Raw genomic sequence first — 14,325 nt, 5'->3', positions numbered from 1 at the left:
TTTGTAACTGGGTGGGAGGGTGGGATCTTGAGGGGGGGGGTATGTTCTGGTTAACAAAAAAGAAAAAGAAATATGTATTTTCCATCGTCAATAATTGTTTTTTTGCAAAGTTGTAATTCAATAAAAAAACATTTGGAAAAAAAAATCACAGACTATTTTTGGGGTTTTTGAGTCATGTTTTATAAAGAAAAACAAGTTTACATTTCTTTATTCCAGCTTCTTAAATGTGGAATATGTTTAGTTTCTGCACTCTTCTTTGACAGTAAACTGAATATCTTGGAGTTGACAAAACAAGACATTTGAGAACGTCATCTTAGGCTTTGGGAAACACTGATCGGCATTTTTTACCATTTTCTGACATTTTATAGACCAAACAACTAATCAATTAATCGAGAAAAGAAACAACGGTACCCGATGAACAATGAAAATAATCTTTAGTTGCAATTAAGTTATTTCACTCTAGAACCTACCTCAATTCTTGAACAATATTGCACCATATGTTTAAAAATGCTTTTTAAAAGGGCCCAAATTAGTTAAAAGCCTCATCTTACAGACCTGTGTCAGTGAATTAAACAAAATTGATTCTTACTTTTTAAACGTTTGTATCCAGACAATTGCACACCCTAACCAAACAATAGACATGCTGTATCCATTTCAACCTACGTCTATGTGTATATACTATATGCTAAACACAATAAGGAGTCAGTTGTTATTTCAGTTGGCCAACAGAAAGACGTGAAGTTTACTTTTATATGCCATTTTTGACTGTACCCGGCAATAACCTGCAATAAAACTATTAATAAGAAAAACATGCAACAGTTCAACTTGGTTTGGGAGTCAGTTTTAAATCAGCACGACTGTTAGCTAAGAACACATTCTTTGCCTCCTTCTTAGCGGACACATTAGAAAAGCAATCGTTTTCAGCTGACAAAATAAACAAATTGCAATCTCTAGGACAGTTTAATCTATATTTGGGAACACTCAATATACCATCTCCCATAGCAAAAGACAAGACACAATACCAATGAATAGATTATCTCAATCTATGATGTCACCCACTTGTAATGTTTTATCGTAGAAGAGAAGAGAGAGAGAGAGAGAGAGAGAGAGAGAGAGAGAGAGAGGAAGTGTGATCATTGTTCCATGAAGTCTATTTTCTAGATGAGCAGATATCCGTCTTCCAGCCTCCCTGTGGGATTTTTTTCCTAACTATCCTCGAGAGCTGAACAAAAATGTTGCCCTGTCTGGTGAATGTGGGTGTTCTTGTATTCAGAAACGAAGAATTCTTGAATGTTGGTGCTGTTTCCCTGCCTTCTGAATGGGACCATTTAAGGCCTTTAGCTTGGGTTCATAGTCATACAGTAATATAAGAGCTTCTGGTGGCTGTGAAAGCAGAAAAAAAAACTTACCAACATAAGCACATCAGCATTGTAGACTGTACATGCAAACATGTACACCTTACAGCACATTTCTTATTTGCTTGTTATTTTGCACATATTTTTCAAAACCTCCACTTACTGCCTTCACGTTTGGCTCCCGTCTTTCTGGTTGTTTTGTTGCTTTGCTATGAAATTCTTATCTTTCATGATTTTTCTTGTCTGCTTTTTCCTCTCTTCTTCCCTTCTTTGGCTACTACCTTCTTCCTCCAATTCTCTCCTTCCTGGTGGGATGTCTCAAACGGCAGACTGGCAATATGAGGGTAAGAACTATCTTCACTCTTGTCTTCTGTTAACTGTGTGTTCCGTCATTGTGCTGGTTTATTAACACCACATGCACGCACACGTACACACACACACACACACACACACACACACAATGTTAACTCTAAATTCCCTTTTTCTTTTCTACCCCCCAGAATGTAAACTGTCTCGGTCGGGTCCTCCTGCTACCATCGTGGCCATTGATGAAGAAAGCCCCAATGGTAAAGTAGTCAGCTGTTTTAATTCTTCATTCTGGGCTGTGAAGTTGATTTAAATATAGCTTTCTAACTTTAGCTTCGACAAGTGAACACTTTCGTAGAATGTGAGTTTTTTTTAAATAAGCATCACCCTTTTTCCGTATGTTAGACAAACACTGTTGGATGATTTTGACCTTTTTAGCAGATTGTGATTGGCATTGCATGCAACCTGCAGTCATTAATATTCATTGGGTCTGCGCCAACTGAGTCATGGTTGGCTCCCTGTCCCAGAAGATAAGACATTGGGTCATTCAATTTGAGCTAAATCACTGTGTAGGAGCCTAAACAACAACAAGATATGAGCAGATTTCTATGTGTGCATGTTTGTGTTACAGAGTTTCAAATGTGAAGCCACAGACAGCAGCCGGTTATCTTATCTTAGCCTAAAGACTGGAAACGGGGGAAATAATTAGCCTATCTCTTTCTGAAGATAACAAAATCTTCATACGACACGTCTAATACTCATTAATTAACATTTTATATGTTTGTGTTAATACCCAATAGATCCAAAAGATCTTATTTTACGCACCAGGTTTTGGAGCAAACAATAACTACTTATTTTCTGATGGGGAAGAATTGAGCTATAATTAAGTTTAACAGTTAAACCGTTTTTCTTTTTTATATTTAGATTCCCCCGACCTTGATGTTGTATGTCAGATGGTTGTTTAGCAACTAAATCCTTGAGTTAGACAAACATGATCGGATTCTTGACGTTTGTTTGTTTAGAACTGTAATTTTAATTTTTGAGACAAATAGCTATTTTCTCTTCTCTTCTCTTCTCTTCTTTATTCGCCTGCCACAAAACAATGCTGTCAGAGTTTTCAGACACCTTTTATCAACCCACCAAAGGAAAAATCTCCAGTGTATTTTTGGTCTCCAGAGTTAGCTCAAACTGTTTAAGACCTTCTTAGCTAATTAGTAGCTGGGTTGATGGATCTGCTATTTGGATCGTACAGAGAACTATATACAAACACACAATCCCAGAGCCTACTTAGGAGTGTGTTTTAGTGCAGGATTGTTTGCGTAAATGAACATAATTTTTGAAGTTCTGAGAAGGTTATTTTTAGTCACATTTTAATTGACAACCTTAATCATTACTTTGGTTCCAAGTAAATTAAGGCTTGTGTTGGCCTTGAGAAATGCCACTAAATCTTTCACCGAGGTGAAATGTACACAGACAAATAGACCAACCTCTTATCTCCAGCCTGTACACTACTGTTCTCAAACAGAAACCAGTTTGCCTTGTCTGTTTTTCCTTTGTTTCCTAAGTTTTAAATTGTAAGACCTGATGGCTGCAATCCTAACTGACATAAGAATAGATTAGCATAGCAACACCAGACAGAGAGGAGAGTCGTGCATTTCATATACCCAGTGGCCATCTTTGTATCGTTTGATGCATCTTATTAGGCTATTGAACCTTATTTCTCCTGTTTTATGTTTTTACTGTGTTCTTAGATATTCTTCATTAAGAAGAGTGTTTACTGGGTATGCCTGGGACTTGTATGTCTGAATGTAATCGCTTGCCACCCATGTTGCCATTAACAGTTTACAGTACTATAAGTACTTACGGACTTTATGTTTGACTTTGATTTTTATTTACTTTTTTATCCAGAAAATCCTTTTTAATTTTTCAGTGTGTTACTCAGAATTAAATCATTTTTAAATGCAATATCATTATTTATTTTGCAATATTGCACCTCTCCTTCACTGTGCAGCAGGTAAAAACCTTTAAAGCTCATTAGGCATTGACACAGGAGCATAGGTTTGGTTTCAGAAGTGGGACACAAAAGTCACACATTTTATATATTTATAAAAATCTGGAAAAGTATACAAGTTTCTCGAGGTGCACTTCAATGCATCATGAGCTTACAAGTTGCAATTGAGCGCACCATTAAATCCCATAGGTGTTGTTTCACCTAAACTCCGTGGTCATGATGTCTCAAAGTTCAGCGAGTCTACTCTAAATACAGCAACACGTTAGACCGTTTAGCATCCAGTATTTAAACTGTGTTTAAGGCAGCTGCTAGCTGACAGTAGACTAATGTTACCTTATGCAAAGAGTAGTGTTAACTAGCCTCACGAGCAGCGATGCTTCTGTTGCCTGTAACATCTGTTTCGGAGCCCCAGAGGATAGCACAAGCATTTAAGTGGCATCGAAATGAGTCACCAAAATCTGTGTTGACATTCGGCCTGATCGTTTTATTGAGACTGGGTTTCAGTGCCCAACTGTAATAGCATTATGCATTTAAATGAGTCTTTTACAATAGAATCATGTTAAAACCTCTGGCAGCTACAGCACCGTGTGTACGCATGTGTGTGTATGTCTGCCTCTTATTGTCTAACAATAATGTGTGTTTTGTTTTGTTTGTCTCTTTTTGTGGTGATGTGTTTACTGTGCAACATTGTATGTACAAGTGTGTATTTGTGGCTGTTTTTGCAGTAATCTTCCTAACAGGGCTTTTGAAGAATTATTTAGTATTGGAAGGGCTTGTATGCATATTGCTGTGTATTGCTCTGTGGCTGTGAATTAGTGTTACAGATTTAATAGAGAATATTGCTTTAAGGTGATTATCTTGGGTTGGTGTGGGAAAAGGGAGAGAGGAAGGCTTGAGGAAGAAAAGAGGCGGAGGGAGGTAGACTAACAAGATATGAGTTAGGGATTATTTTCCTCAGGGAAATGTATAAAGAAGATAATATTAAAATTAGGAGTTTGATTTTAATAATATCAAGTAAAAGGGTGATTATCAGTGCATAAGTGCTGGAATGGGAGTGGGGCAGACACACGAACATGCACAGAACCTCACACATATTTAGCAAACAGACATTAGTATCGTATATCCACTTTAGCAGGGGTCTTCCCAATAACATAATGTACACAACCATGTATTCCATTTATTATTTAGCAGATAATGCATACAAAATTGCATGTAATAGGGTACAATCATCTCTTGCTGCTTTAACATTATTAGTGCATGGCTGTAAATATACTCCGCTTTGCTAATCTAGCTTGACCACCACTAATGCTGTAGGGGTCCTGAAGCCAAATAAAATAGTTAGTATTCTGTACATGGATAGAAAAGCATCCAAGCTGCTCTTTCCAGCAGTAGAATATATCAGCTAAGGGATTTACTCAAGTCCATATTCGGGTTAAGGTCAGCGTGAAATACGAATAGACACAGACATTAGTGTTATCATCAAATTCTAATGACACATGTGCATGAATAAACAGGAAATGTTCAATTTGAGCACGAATACCGACTGTGAAAAGCAACAGTAAATAGATAAAGCACTTCTGCACTACTGTCTGGTAAACACACCTAAAGCTTTACTCCAATTATCAGATGAAATTAAAAACATGGTTTCCCTTGGCCTTTCTCAAAAAAAAGATATTTATTGTCAGCATACACTGTATATATTTTGATGTGGTTGGCTGGATGTGCTTGGCTGGGTAGTCCTGCCATTTGACTGAAGATGATCCCCAGTGTTGACATACTAAGACATTGATTATAGTTGCTTTAATTTTTAATAATTTTCCTTCAACATGACCTATAAATTATTTTTGTTTCTTGCTTTACCTTCTGTATACTGGTATTCACCTTGAATCCCTCCTATGTCCTCCCACCAAGAGCTGAAGTAGCAGGTGGATGTGATGATTACTTTTCAGTCGATGGCTCGTACCTGTCGCCACATACAGTTAAGCTAATGTCCCATAAAAATTCTATTAATGCGCCGCCACAATGCTCATTTTCTCTCTATTTCCTCCTAACATTCTCTTTATTTCTCTCAGCCTCTCAGTCAACCCAATCTTTTTTCGCCTCACTTTCTTCTGCTAACTTTCTCATTTCTCTTGCTCTCTAATTGCTCTTTGTGCCCCTTTTTCTGAGACAGTTCCTTCTCTCTGGTCTCTGTGTTGCTGCGCAAAACACTCACAGCTTCATGCAGTTCTGCCTGTATGCTTTAACATATAAATTTAACTGGGTGCTGCTGAGTGCAGTATTCAGTCACACATCCCATGAAGTGAGGTCACTGTGAAAAGAGCCCATTTATATTATGGTCTATGGAATTAAATTACATACAGTTACACAAGGTACAGCCATTATCTGTGTGACTCTTCATTGCCTGCACTTGAGTTTCTTTACTCAATTTCCAAGACAGAAACAGAAAACCAGAAAAGAGGTATAGCCACCAGATGGCAAGCAATGAAACTCCTTTAATGAATTACATTTTCTCTCCCATTTCTCATAGAAAGAAACCAATTTAATTAAATTTCTAAGTTCGTTTAAAACCAGCGAATCACGGCTAGGCATTTGACATGGTTTCCATGGCAGCACAGAAGGCCATGACCCATTTTTATGTCGGGCAGATCACATCAGATACATAATGAGGGAAAGAGGGAAGTTTTGCCTGCACACGCACACACACACACACACACACACACACACACACACACACACACACACACACACACACACACACATACACACACACACACACACACACACACACACACATTTGCACTGATCTATGTGTGATGTCCGTTAAAGGGCAGATGCCAAGTGGAATTCGTTATTAATTTTTTCTACCTTGAATCTAATAGTATAAAACACACAAACCTTTTGTCTTAGGTTGAAAACCTGCGACAACTAACGATGTGGTCAAGAATACTTTTTTGCACACACACACAAAGGTTTTTTGGGATTAATAATGCAGAGTGTAGGGCCTGGTAATGGGTCTCTTATGATTTCAAGCTGTACAGAGTCAAGCAGTTAAACTGTTCTTCTTTCTTCCCTCCTCATATATTTTATGCACCTCTTCTGTTCTAATATTTTCCATTATACAAAAAAAGACCCGGGACGGGTAATCTTCACAATCGTGCATTAGTTTCTGAAACTGATAAAACACATGAATGAGCTTGTGAAGTATGAATAAAAAAAAAAGTAAAACATTCCTTGACATCTCTGTGAAATCCAGCAGTATATTTAATCACATAAGTTTTATTGGTCTTGGAGTTTTAATATTGAGATTCCCGTGCAAACTATTTGAATAGGCTGGCAGCAAGGCCGCGTTTTCATTGACACTGTCAATCACCAATAAAGTCAGATGACTATCAGATTCTCCATCTGCCTTTTCTTTTTCCTCTGCCGTCATGTTTTGTTTGTATCAGTTTAATATTCATCTCAGTCCCAAATTGCTTCACCACTTGCAATTGTCATTAGATAAATCAAGTTTTAGTCCATCTGTGCTGTATATCTTATTAAAATGTTTACTTTTTAGGATGTCTCTTCCTCTGAAATGTTCATTTTATTGTGTCTTAAGTATTCCAGGTACATGTACAGAAATGGCAAACAGAGTGGCCCCCATATCGGATCAGCCTTACCTAATATCATTTAAGTTCCACATGCTTTTTACTCTGTCCCTCTCTTTTGTGTGCTTCTCCATCTTCTTGCCCTTGACCTTGGCCACAACCTACATGTGCTTTCATGGTATATACTGTAATTAATGGAGAACATGACAAAAAAGCAGAGTAGTCTCCTTTTTTATAATAATAAAGTTCGATCCATGTCTATTTCTCATTTCTCAGACTTTGTGTCTGCCCCCCCCCTCTCTTTCTCTCTAGCTGATGGGTTAATGCAAGTGCTTTTATTGTGTCCCCAGGAACACTATTGGTGGAGAACATGCAGATAAATGGCGTGGCTGAGGGTCCGCATCGTACCATCTCTCTGTCGCTAAGAGATAACCAGGACTATTGGGTGATCCTTGACCCTTCCAAAAAAGCCCTTTACCTCAACAGCACTGGACGGGTTCTGGATAGAGATGTAAGGCGACTATTTTATTTTAGTTCTACCTCCCGAAACGTGATTTTATTTCTTATGCACACACTATTTTGCTCTTCCTGGTTCTGCTCCTAAATGTCAGATAGCTTAAAAGTTTAATAAAACTGGTGTGTCAGACACTGCTTGTTTCTAAGGACAGTTTTTTCACATGACTACAGAGGATAAATATGGTGGAAGCAAATTTTCATGGCTGTCTCACTTTTTCAAGTGTGATAAACAAATTCAACTCGTTAAAACAATCCAGCAGATGTTTTTGAAAGTCTGATTTGGCATAAAAAGTACAACTATAAGAGGCTGGGATTCTTCTCTGCAATACTTCCGTTTATTTTGGTTTATTTTCTGGTTTATTTTCTGGTTCATTATTTATTTAGCTTTTAACTATATGTCTATGCCTCTGTGTTTTTCTCTTACAGCCCCCATCGTACATTCACTCTATTGTGGTTCAGGTTCAGTGTACCAACGAGCTAGTAGGCACGGTGATTTTACATGAAGTCCGCATCGTTGTTCGAGACCGCAACGACAACACACCACATTTCCAACAGCCAAGATACTATGTCGCCGTCAGTGAGGTAAAACACACACACACACACACACACACACAATGACAGTTTCACACATATAAATACACATACTTACTCTTTTCCACAGAGATGTAGAGAAGTACAAACAAAATCCATAAAACTTTGTGTGCCGGAAATACTTACGTATGTGTCTGTAACCTAAATCCAGGGCCATTTATTACACTTATCCTCAGTGCTGCTGTCTATCATGATGGCAGGTAAAGGACTCACAGGTCTGAGACGAGAGAGGCATTCCAGAATGAGTACAGTAGGTCACTTGTACTGTACCAAGCTTTTCCAATTCTGCTCTGGGGGTCATCATGTCATAACACTAACAATGCCAGCGTGAGAGGCTGCATTAACCTGCACTCAGAAAGTGTAGCCTGGTGTATATGTACTGTACATACTGCAAATTTTGAAAATAAAAACGTCCAATAAAATAAAATTGCACATGGCATTTTGCTGTCAGATTAAAGTTGCAGGGCAGTACCTGCAGGGGAAAAGGTGTTGGAGTTTTTTGGGTAGCCGAGTAAAAGGATCTAAATCTGCTATTCGGAGGCTTCCAGAATAGTCTTTAAGATGCCAATCCCACCGTTAGTTTGTCCTCCAGCGTCTGTGGGAGCAGAATTTAACTAGAGGAGGTTCAAACTGAAAACTGGACAAGGATACATGTAGCCTGCTGCCAGCATAGACCTAGGCAGACCTACTAGAATATCTCATTATGCAGTTTTCCACAACCTGTCCAACTCAATCTGTCTTCTCAACCTCTCTCTTTTCGTTGTTTTTGCAGCTTACCACACTCCCCCACTTGTATGCCCCTTACTACTGCCAGCTCTTCATTGTGTCACCTTTTCTCAACCTCCCCACCTTTCCTCTGCCACACTCTATATATTTCTGTTTCTCTTTTCTCCTCCTCCTCTTCCCTCACCCCACCACCTCTCACAGCGCTCCAGTTTCTCATTACTCCGGCTGAAATAATTCCCTCAGTTCACTTCAAATGACCACCATACACTTTAGGAGATGAATCATAAAAAACTGTAAAATGTGATTTCTGTGCCAGCCCAAGGTAAATGTGGTCAGTTTGCTGGTAATAAAGTTAAACAAATTGAATACATTTATTCTGATATGGGCAATAATTAAGATTTGAGTGCAAGTCTGCTCATTAGGCAGACAGCTATTTTCTAATTCACTTTAGTTTTCCCCCAGAACTCCAACCTAATGCAATACATTTAATATTGAGTGACTAAGGAATTACAGCCAGCTTTATTTACATTAAACTTTCTTTAAGTTGTCCATTACTAATGATAATTGAGTGCAGGAAGTGAGGCAGACAGAGAGGCAATATGGTTATTTATAAGAACGTCTAGGACAATGTTTATGAGTTTGCTGTGAAAGTTTTCAGGTACAAGGTGATCCTTATGGCTGATTTCATGAGTTGGCACTGGTGTCGGAGTCTGGAGTTGTTTAATTAGAGCCGTATCTGAAAGTGGCAAAGTGACAGCATGAGACATTTTGAAGACCATTGTCGGATCAGTGGGAGGCAGCGATAACCCTGTTGAGGGGAATGATGTAACAAATCATTGGTGCAGCAGCTAAATTAAACGTAATCTTAACTGTTTCTCATGCTGTTTGGAGCTAAAACTCTTTCTAACACATAATCACAGATCACAAGGCACACGGATGAAAAAAATACAGCACGACAATGTTTGGCTGGCAAAGTTTTTCCTTTCATGTTCTGTGGCAAGTGTCAACCTTTGAGTTAAGAATTTCCTTCAGAAAATGTAATTGAATGTCTGAATATCTAGCTTCTCTTTCTCTACTAGAAAGTGAGTTATCTTTTTGCACATGTGCACTCAGTATGCAATTTGAGGTCCAATGCCATGCCTCTTGTTATCAAAATGAACAAAATACATCCTCCTCTTTGACATGCCCCTCCCCCTCCACATCTACTAGTAAAAGAGAGAGTGCAGGGGCAGATTGGTTGTTTAGTTGATTATGTTAGTTTAGTCTGCCTGACTCATAGATCCTTTATCTGACTGAGGTTTGTACAAGTTAGAATGTTTTGCCCTTAATTCTGACCATGGCCCTGAAACATCAATAGCCTAAAGCTACGTTTACATGTTATTTTTCTAAACAGACATTTCAACCTCTCCATTTTCAAAAATAACTTTGTGCACAGCTGTCAGTTTTCAGAAAAGTGTTTGGTTACACGCAGTGGCGTAAGGAGCCAACACCAGGCCCTTATGCAGGATTATCAAGGCGGCCCCCCCTACTACAGAACGTGATGACAGCGCAATGTCCACGAGTCGGCTACCATGAATAGGACAGGATAGGCTCATAGAGACACAGCACATGAGATGAGATGACTGACAAAATCAGAAGTAGCCCACGCACACCACAATGCAGCCTTTTTTGAGATTGCTGCGGCCCAAAATGCCTGATTTTGCAGGTGCTTGTGTAAAAAATGTCAAAAAAAGTTGTGATGTCTTTTGTATGTTTGCTACAATGAAGTTGCGGAAGACAGTGAAAGTTGCAACAAAGTTGTGATTTTTATATATAGTTCTTTAAAAATAAAAAGGGAAACTAGAGAATAATAATTATTGTTACTATTAATTAATTACTCTGGGCTGAGATTTCCTAGGAACCTTACCAAAAAGGCTCAGAATGCCTCAAATGTTGGTTTAATGTTAAAATGGCTGGTGGATTTAGGACCAAAAAAAAATTATTGAATGAATCAAATATGAACATATCTGTCACTTTCAGTGGCTTGTTGATCTTTAGGCCTACATTGTTAATTTCCTACCCTGGGCTGGGACACACGTTCACACGGTTTGATAAAGGACTTATTGGAATTTGACTTATCATTGCACTTACAATCACAAGTGTAGTTTTCCTCAATTTAGGTCATCTTGTACATCTAATCTGCAGTTTTACCTGCATCCACCATGTGTGTTTGTGTGCGCGCGTGCGCGCGTGCGCGGATGGACGAACATCAGTCGCGGGGGAAACGGAGCAGCAGCCCCAACCGACAGGATTGAAACAGCAGTACCTTCCAGCGACTTTATAGTGAAAAGTTGTTACAGCGTATATTGATGTTAAAATGTGTACCGGTTAGCAGGACGGTCTGAAATATTTTGTACGGTCTTTCGCTGTACGTTTTGTTGGTAAATGTGAGATGTTCAAGTCACACACGTCTCGTCTTTATAGTAGAAGCAAGGAAATTTATTTGATCCGTTCTTCTCACTCCCACTTGATCAGTGGCTCTCAGAGTACACGTGGGTCTGCTTAGGATTGTCGCGAGTAATGGAAATGCGATAGGGGGGCCCAGCTGTCAGTCAATATCTTCCAGTCACGCGGGCCCCTGATTGGTCCAGGCCCGTAAGCCCTTACCCTGCTTACCGATAGTTATGCGTCTCGTTACACTTACAGGTGTATATATACCGTCAATGCCGTCAAGAGCATGCCAAACCCATAGGTGGCAGCTCAAGCCCACATTAGCTATCAGGGCCTGACTGTGAATTTAATTTAATTTTTAAATTTTTTGTTAATTTTATAGCATTTGGAGAAAAAACAATTGTTAAAAGAACTAAAGTGTGAAAAAAGAGAGAAAAATGTCAAAGTGACTTAAATGTGAACACATGTCAAATAACGTGACACAAATGTGAAAGAAGGGTTAATATCCAATATGTGTATTGGGCTATACTGTATGTGCCAGGGTTGCTCCAGCTGTTGAAATAGCAGGATCCTATCTGACTGTAACAACAGTTACACAGTGTAACCACAGTGTAAATTGTTGTATATCAGCACTGTCAGGCAAAAACCTTGTACGTCCTGAACCTCTGCTTTTCAAGAAATTAAATAGGCTAATTTGAAAACACTTTAGTGTGCTATTAATCTCAAATGAAATCACACAAAATTGCCTCGTCCCTGTTTAAATATTTGTAAAACCCACAGAGAGGGGTGCCTGGGTAGCTCACCTGGTAGAACATGCACCCATATTTAGAGGTTTACTCCTCAACACAGGGGCCGCTGGTTTGACTCCACCCTGCGGCCCTTCGCGTATCATTCCCCCCTTCCTTATGTTTTCATCTGTCCCATTAAAATAAAGGCTTAAAATGCCCCAAAAATAATCACAAAAGGGTGACATAGCATTAATATATGACAAAATAATTAAAATATGCTATTTCTCTGTAAGTAGTGTAACAGTGATTAGCTACTAAAAGACACACTTAAGGTACAAGTTGAATTTGTTTATATTTAAAATGAACATTGGTCAGCAAAAAGATAACTAATTATGAAATAAATAATATAAATGTGAAGCTGCTAGAGGAGGCTGAGTAATGAGAATGATTTTGGACCACAGTAGTTTGACATTAGCCATTGACTGAGAACTCTTACAGACTATAAAATCATTAATATAGTAATACAAATAATAGCTAAACTGTGTATACCATACTCAAAGTGAGAATGAATCAGGAAGCGCACTAACACAATGTGGCATATTGGATTGAATTTTTTGTAGCTAATTATTTCTTTTTATACTGTGAAAGGAGTAGGCGTCATAACCTATGGTGTCCACCTACACATTCTTGGTTATTGCTGTAATCTGTTATGACACTGACTCATTAATTTTTAACAGTACTCATTTTGGTCCGTTCTGTTTCTGTTTTTAATATTATTTTATTTCACTGAAATAAAAATACTAGACACCTACACTGTCTTTTTTTCTGGTAAGACAAGCACTCCTAACATACCATACATGATTGTCTATCACCCAATGTCCCGCTTTTATCTAAAAACGTCTCTGCAATGGGGCAAAAAGGTGCAGCAAACATTCACAGTAGCAACAGAGAGAAGGGCTGAGTCACAGACTGCAGACATACAAAAAGTTGGACACACCATACTGCCTGTGTTTGATTTCATATCCAGAGCAAATTAAAGCACACAACAGCTGCAAGCTGATCTTCCTCCTCAAGCCCCATTTGAGCACAATACACAAAAAAGCTACAAGCCATTTTCTGTTTGTTTTGTAGAGACAGTGGGGTATCAAGATCCCTTATGGCCAAATGCATGTGACACGTTTTTTAATGTGCTCCTCTCATCTCTGCCACATACAGGCAGTAGTTGTCAAGAAGAAAAGACAAGAATGGGAACAGTATGGGACAGACGCTGTTTGATGTCATTGTTAGAGAGCATGAATGTGTTTAAGTGTTTGACATCATGTAGTGTGATCTTGTAGAAAGGGATGCTAAAATTCACTCTCTCTGTTGTGCTTTCAGCTGACGCCAATAGGAACCACTATCTTTTCTGGTTTCTGGGGGAACAATGGGGCAACTGACATTGATGATGGTCCCAACGGACAGATAGAGTACACCATCCAGTACAACCCTAAAGACCCGGTAGGTTATCCATCCACCTGCATAATTCCTCATTATGCAGGCTATTGGTTTAGCAGCATGGCTATGGCAATAAGTTGGTATTGGGTTTTGTTAAAATGTAACATAACTAAGAGCAACAATCAAAAAAATCTCCCAAAATTGACAACAAAGAATGTCTATTTACATTTAGAGTTGCAAATTGACATTAGAGCAGCTTTCAGGCCCAGTATTCCTATCAGTGCTTCGTGTATCTTGCAAACAGTATGAAAAATTGTAAATGATAAAATTGTAGAAATAAACATAATGTGCAAGGATCACGTTACACGTCATCCAAATAACTCAGTTGCGCTGCTGTTGTTTTGACATTGCAATAGAAACAATATGGAAAAGTATTGTCATATCGTCCAGCCCTGCTTGAAAGGCTGATATAAAATCCCTTCTACTGCTTTAACTAAAAATATGTAACTATAGTCCTACTGCTACTACTACTATGTGTCTTAGCTGGTCTAAACTCAAAAAAGTGAAATATGAACTCTTTATCCTGTAAATGACTCATTTTGTGTGTGTGTGTGTGTGTGTGTGTGTGTGTGTGTGTG

The 14,325-nt window shown here is 38.6% G+C and overlaps 1 protein-coding gene across 4 annotated transcripts in view; it reads left to right on the top strand.

The window, feature by feature from the left end:
- Nucleotides 1-14,325, top strand: part of LOC116671265 (protocadherin-15) — a 173,982-nt gene that overhangs the window by 49,495 nt on the left and 110,162 nt on the right. For all 4 annotated transcript variants that reach the window (XM_032502392.1, XM_032502391.1, XM_032502389.1 and 1 more), the window contains 5 exons: nt 1,685-1,699; nt 1,856-1,921; nt 7,613-7,773; nt 8,205-8,360; nt 13,631-13,750. In XM_032502392.1, coding sequence (XP_032358283.1) covers nt 1,685-1,699; nt 1,856-1,921; nt 7,613-7,773; nt 8,205-8,360; nt 13,631-13,750 — 518 coding nt within the window. The remainder of the gene's footprint in view (nt 1-1,684; nt 1,700-1,855; nt 1,922-7,612; nt 7,774-8,204; nt 8,361-13,630; nt 13,751-14,325) is intronic.

The sequence above is a fragment of the Etheostoma spectabile genome, chromosome 21 (assembly GCF_008692095.1).
Source record: "Etheostoma spectabile isolate EspeVRDwgs_2016 chromosome 21, UIUC_Espe_1.0, whole genome shotgun sequence".
NCBI classification, from domain to species: Eukaryota; Metazoa; Chordata; class Actinopteri; order Perciformes; family Percidae; genus Etheostoma; species Etheostoma spectabile.
Note: the sequence above shows the minus strand (reverse complement) of the source record. Positions and strands in the feature narration are given on the sequence as shown.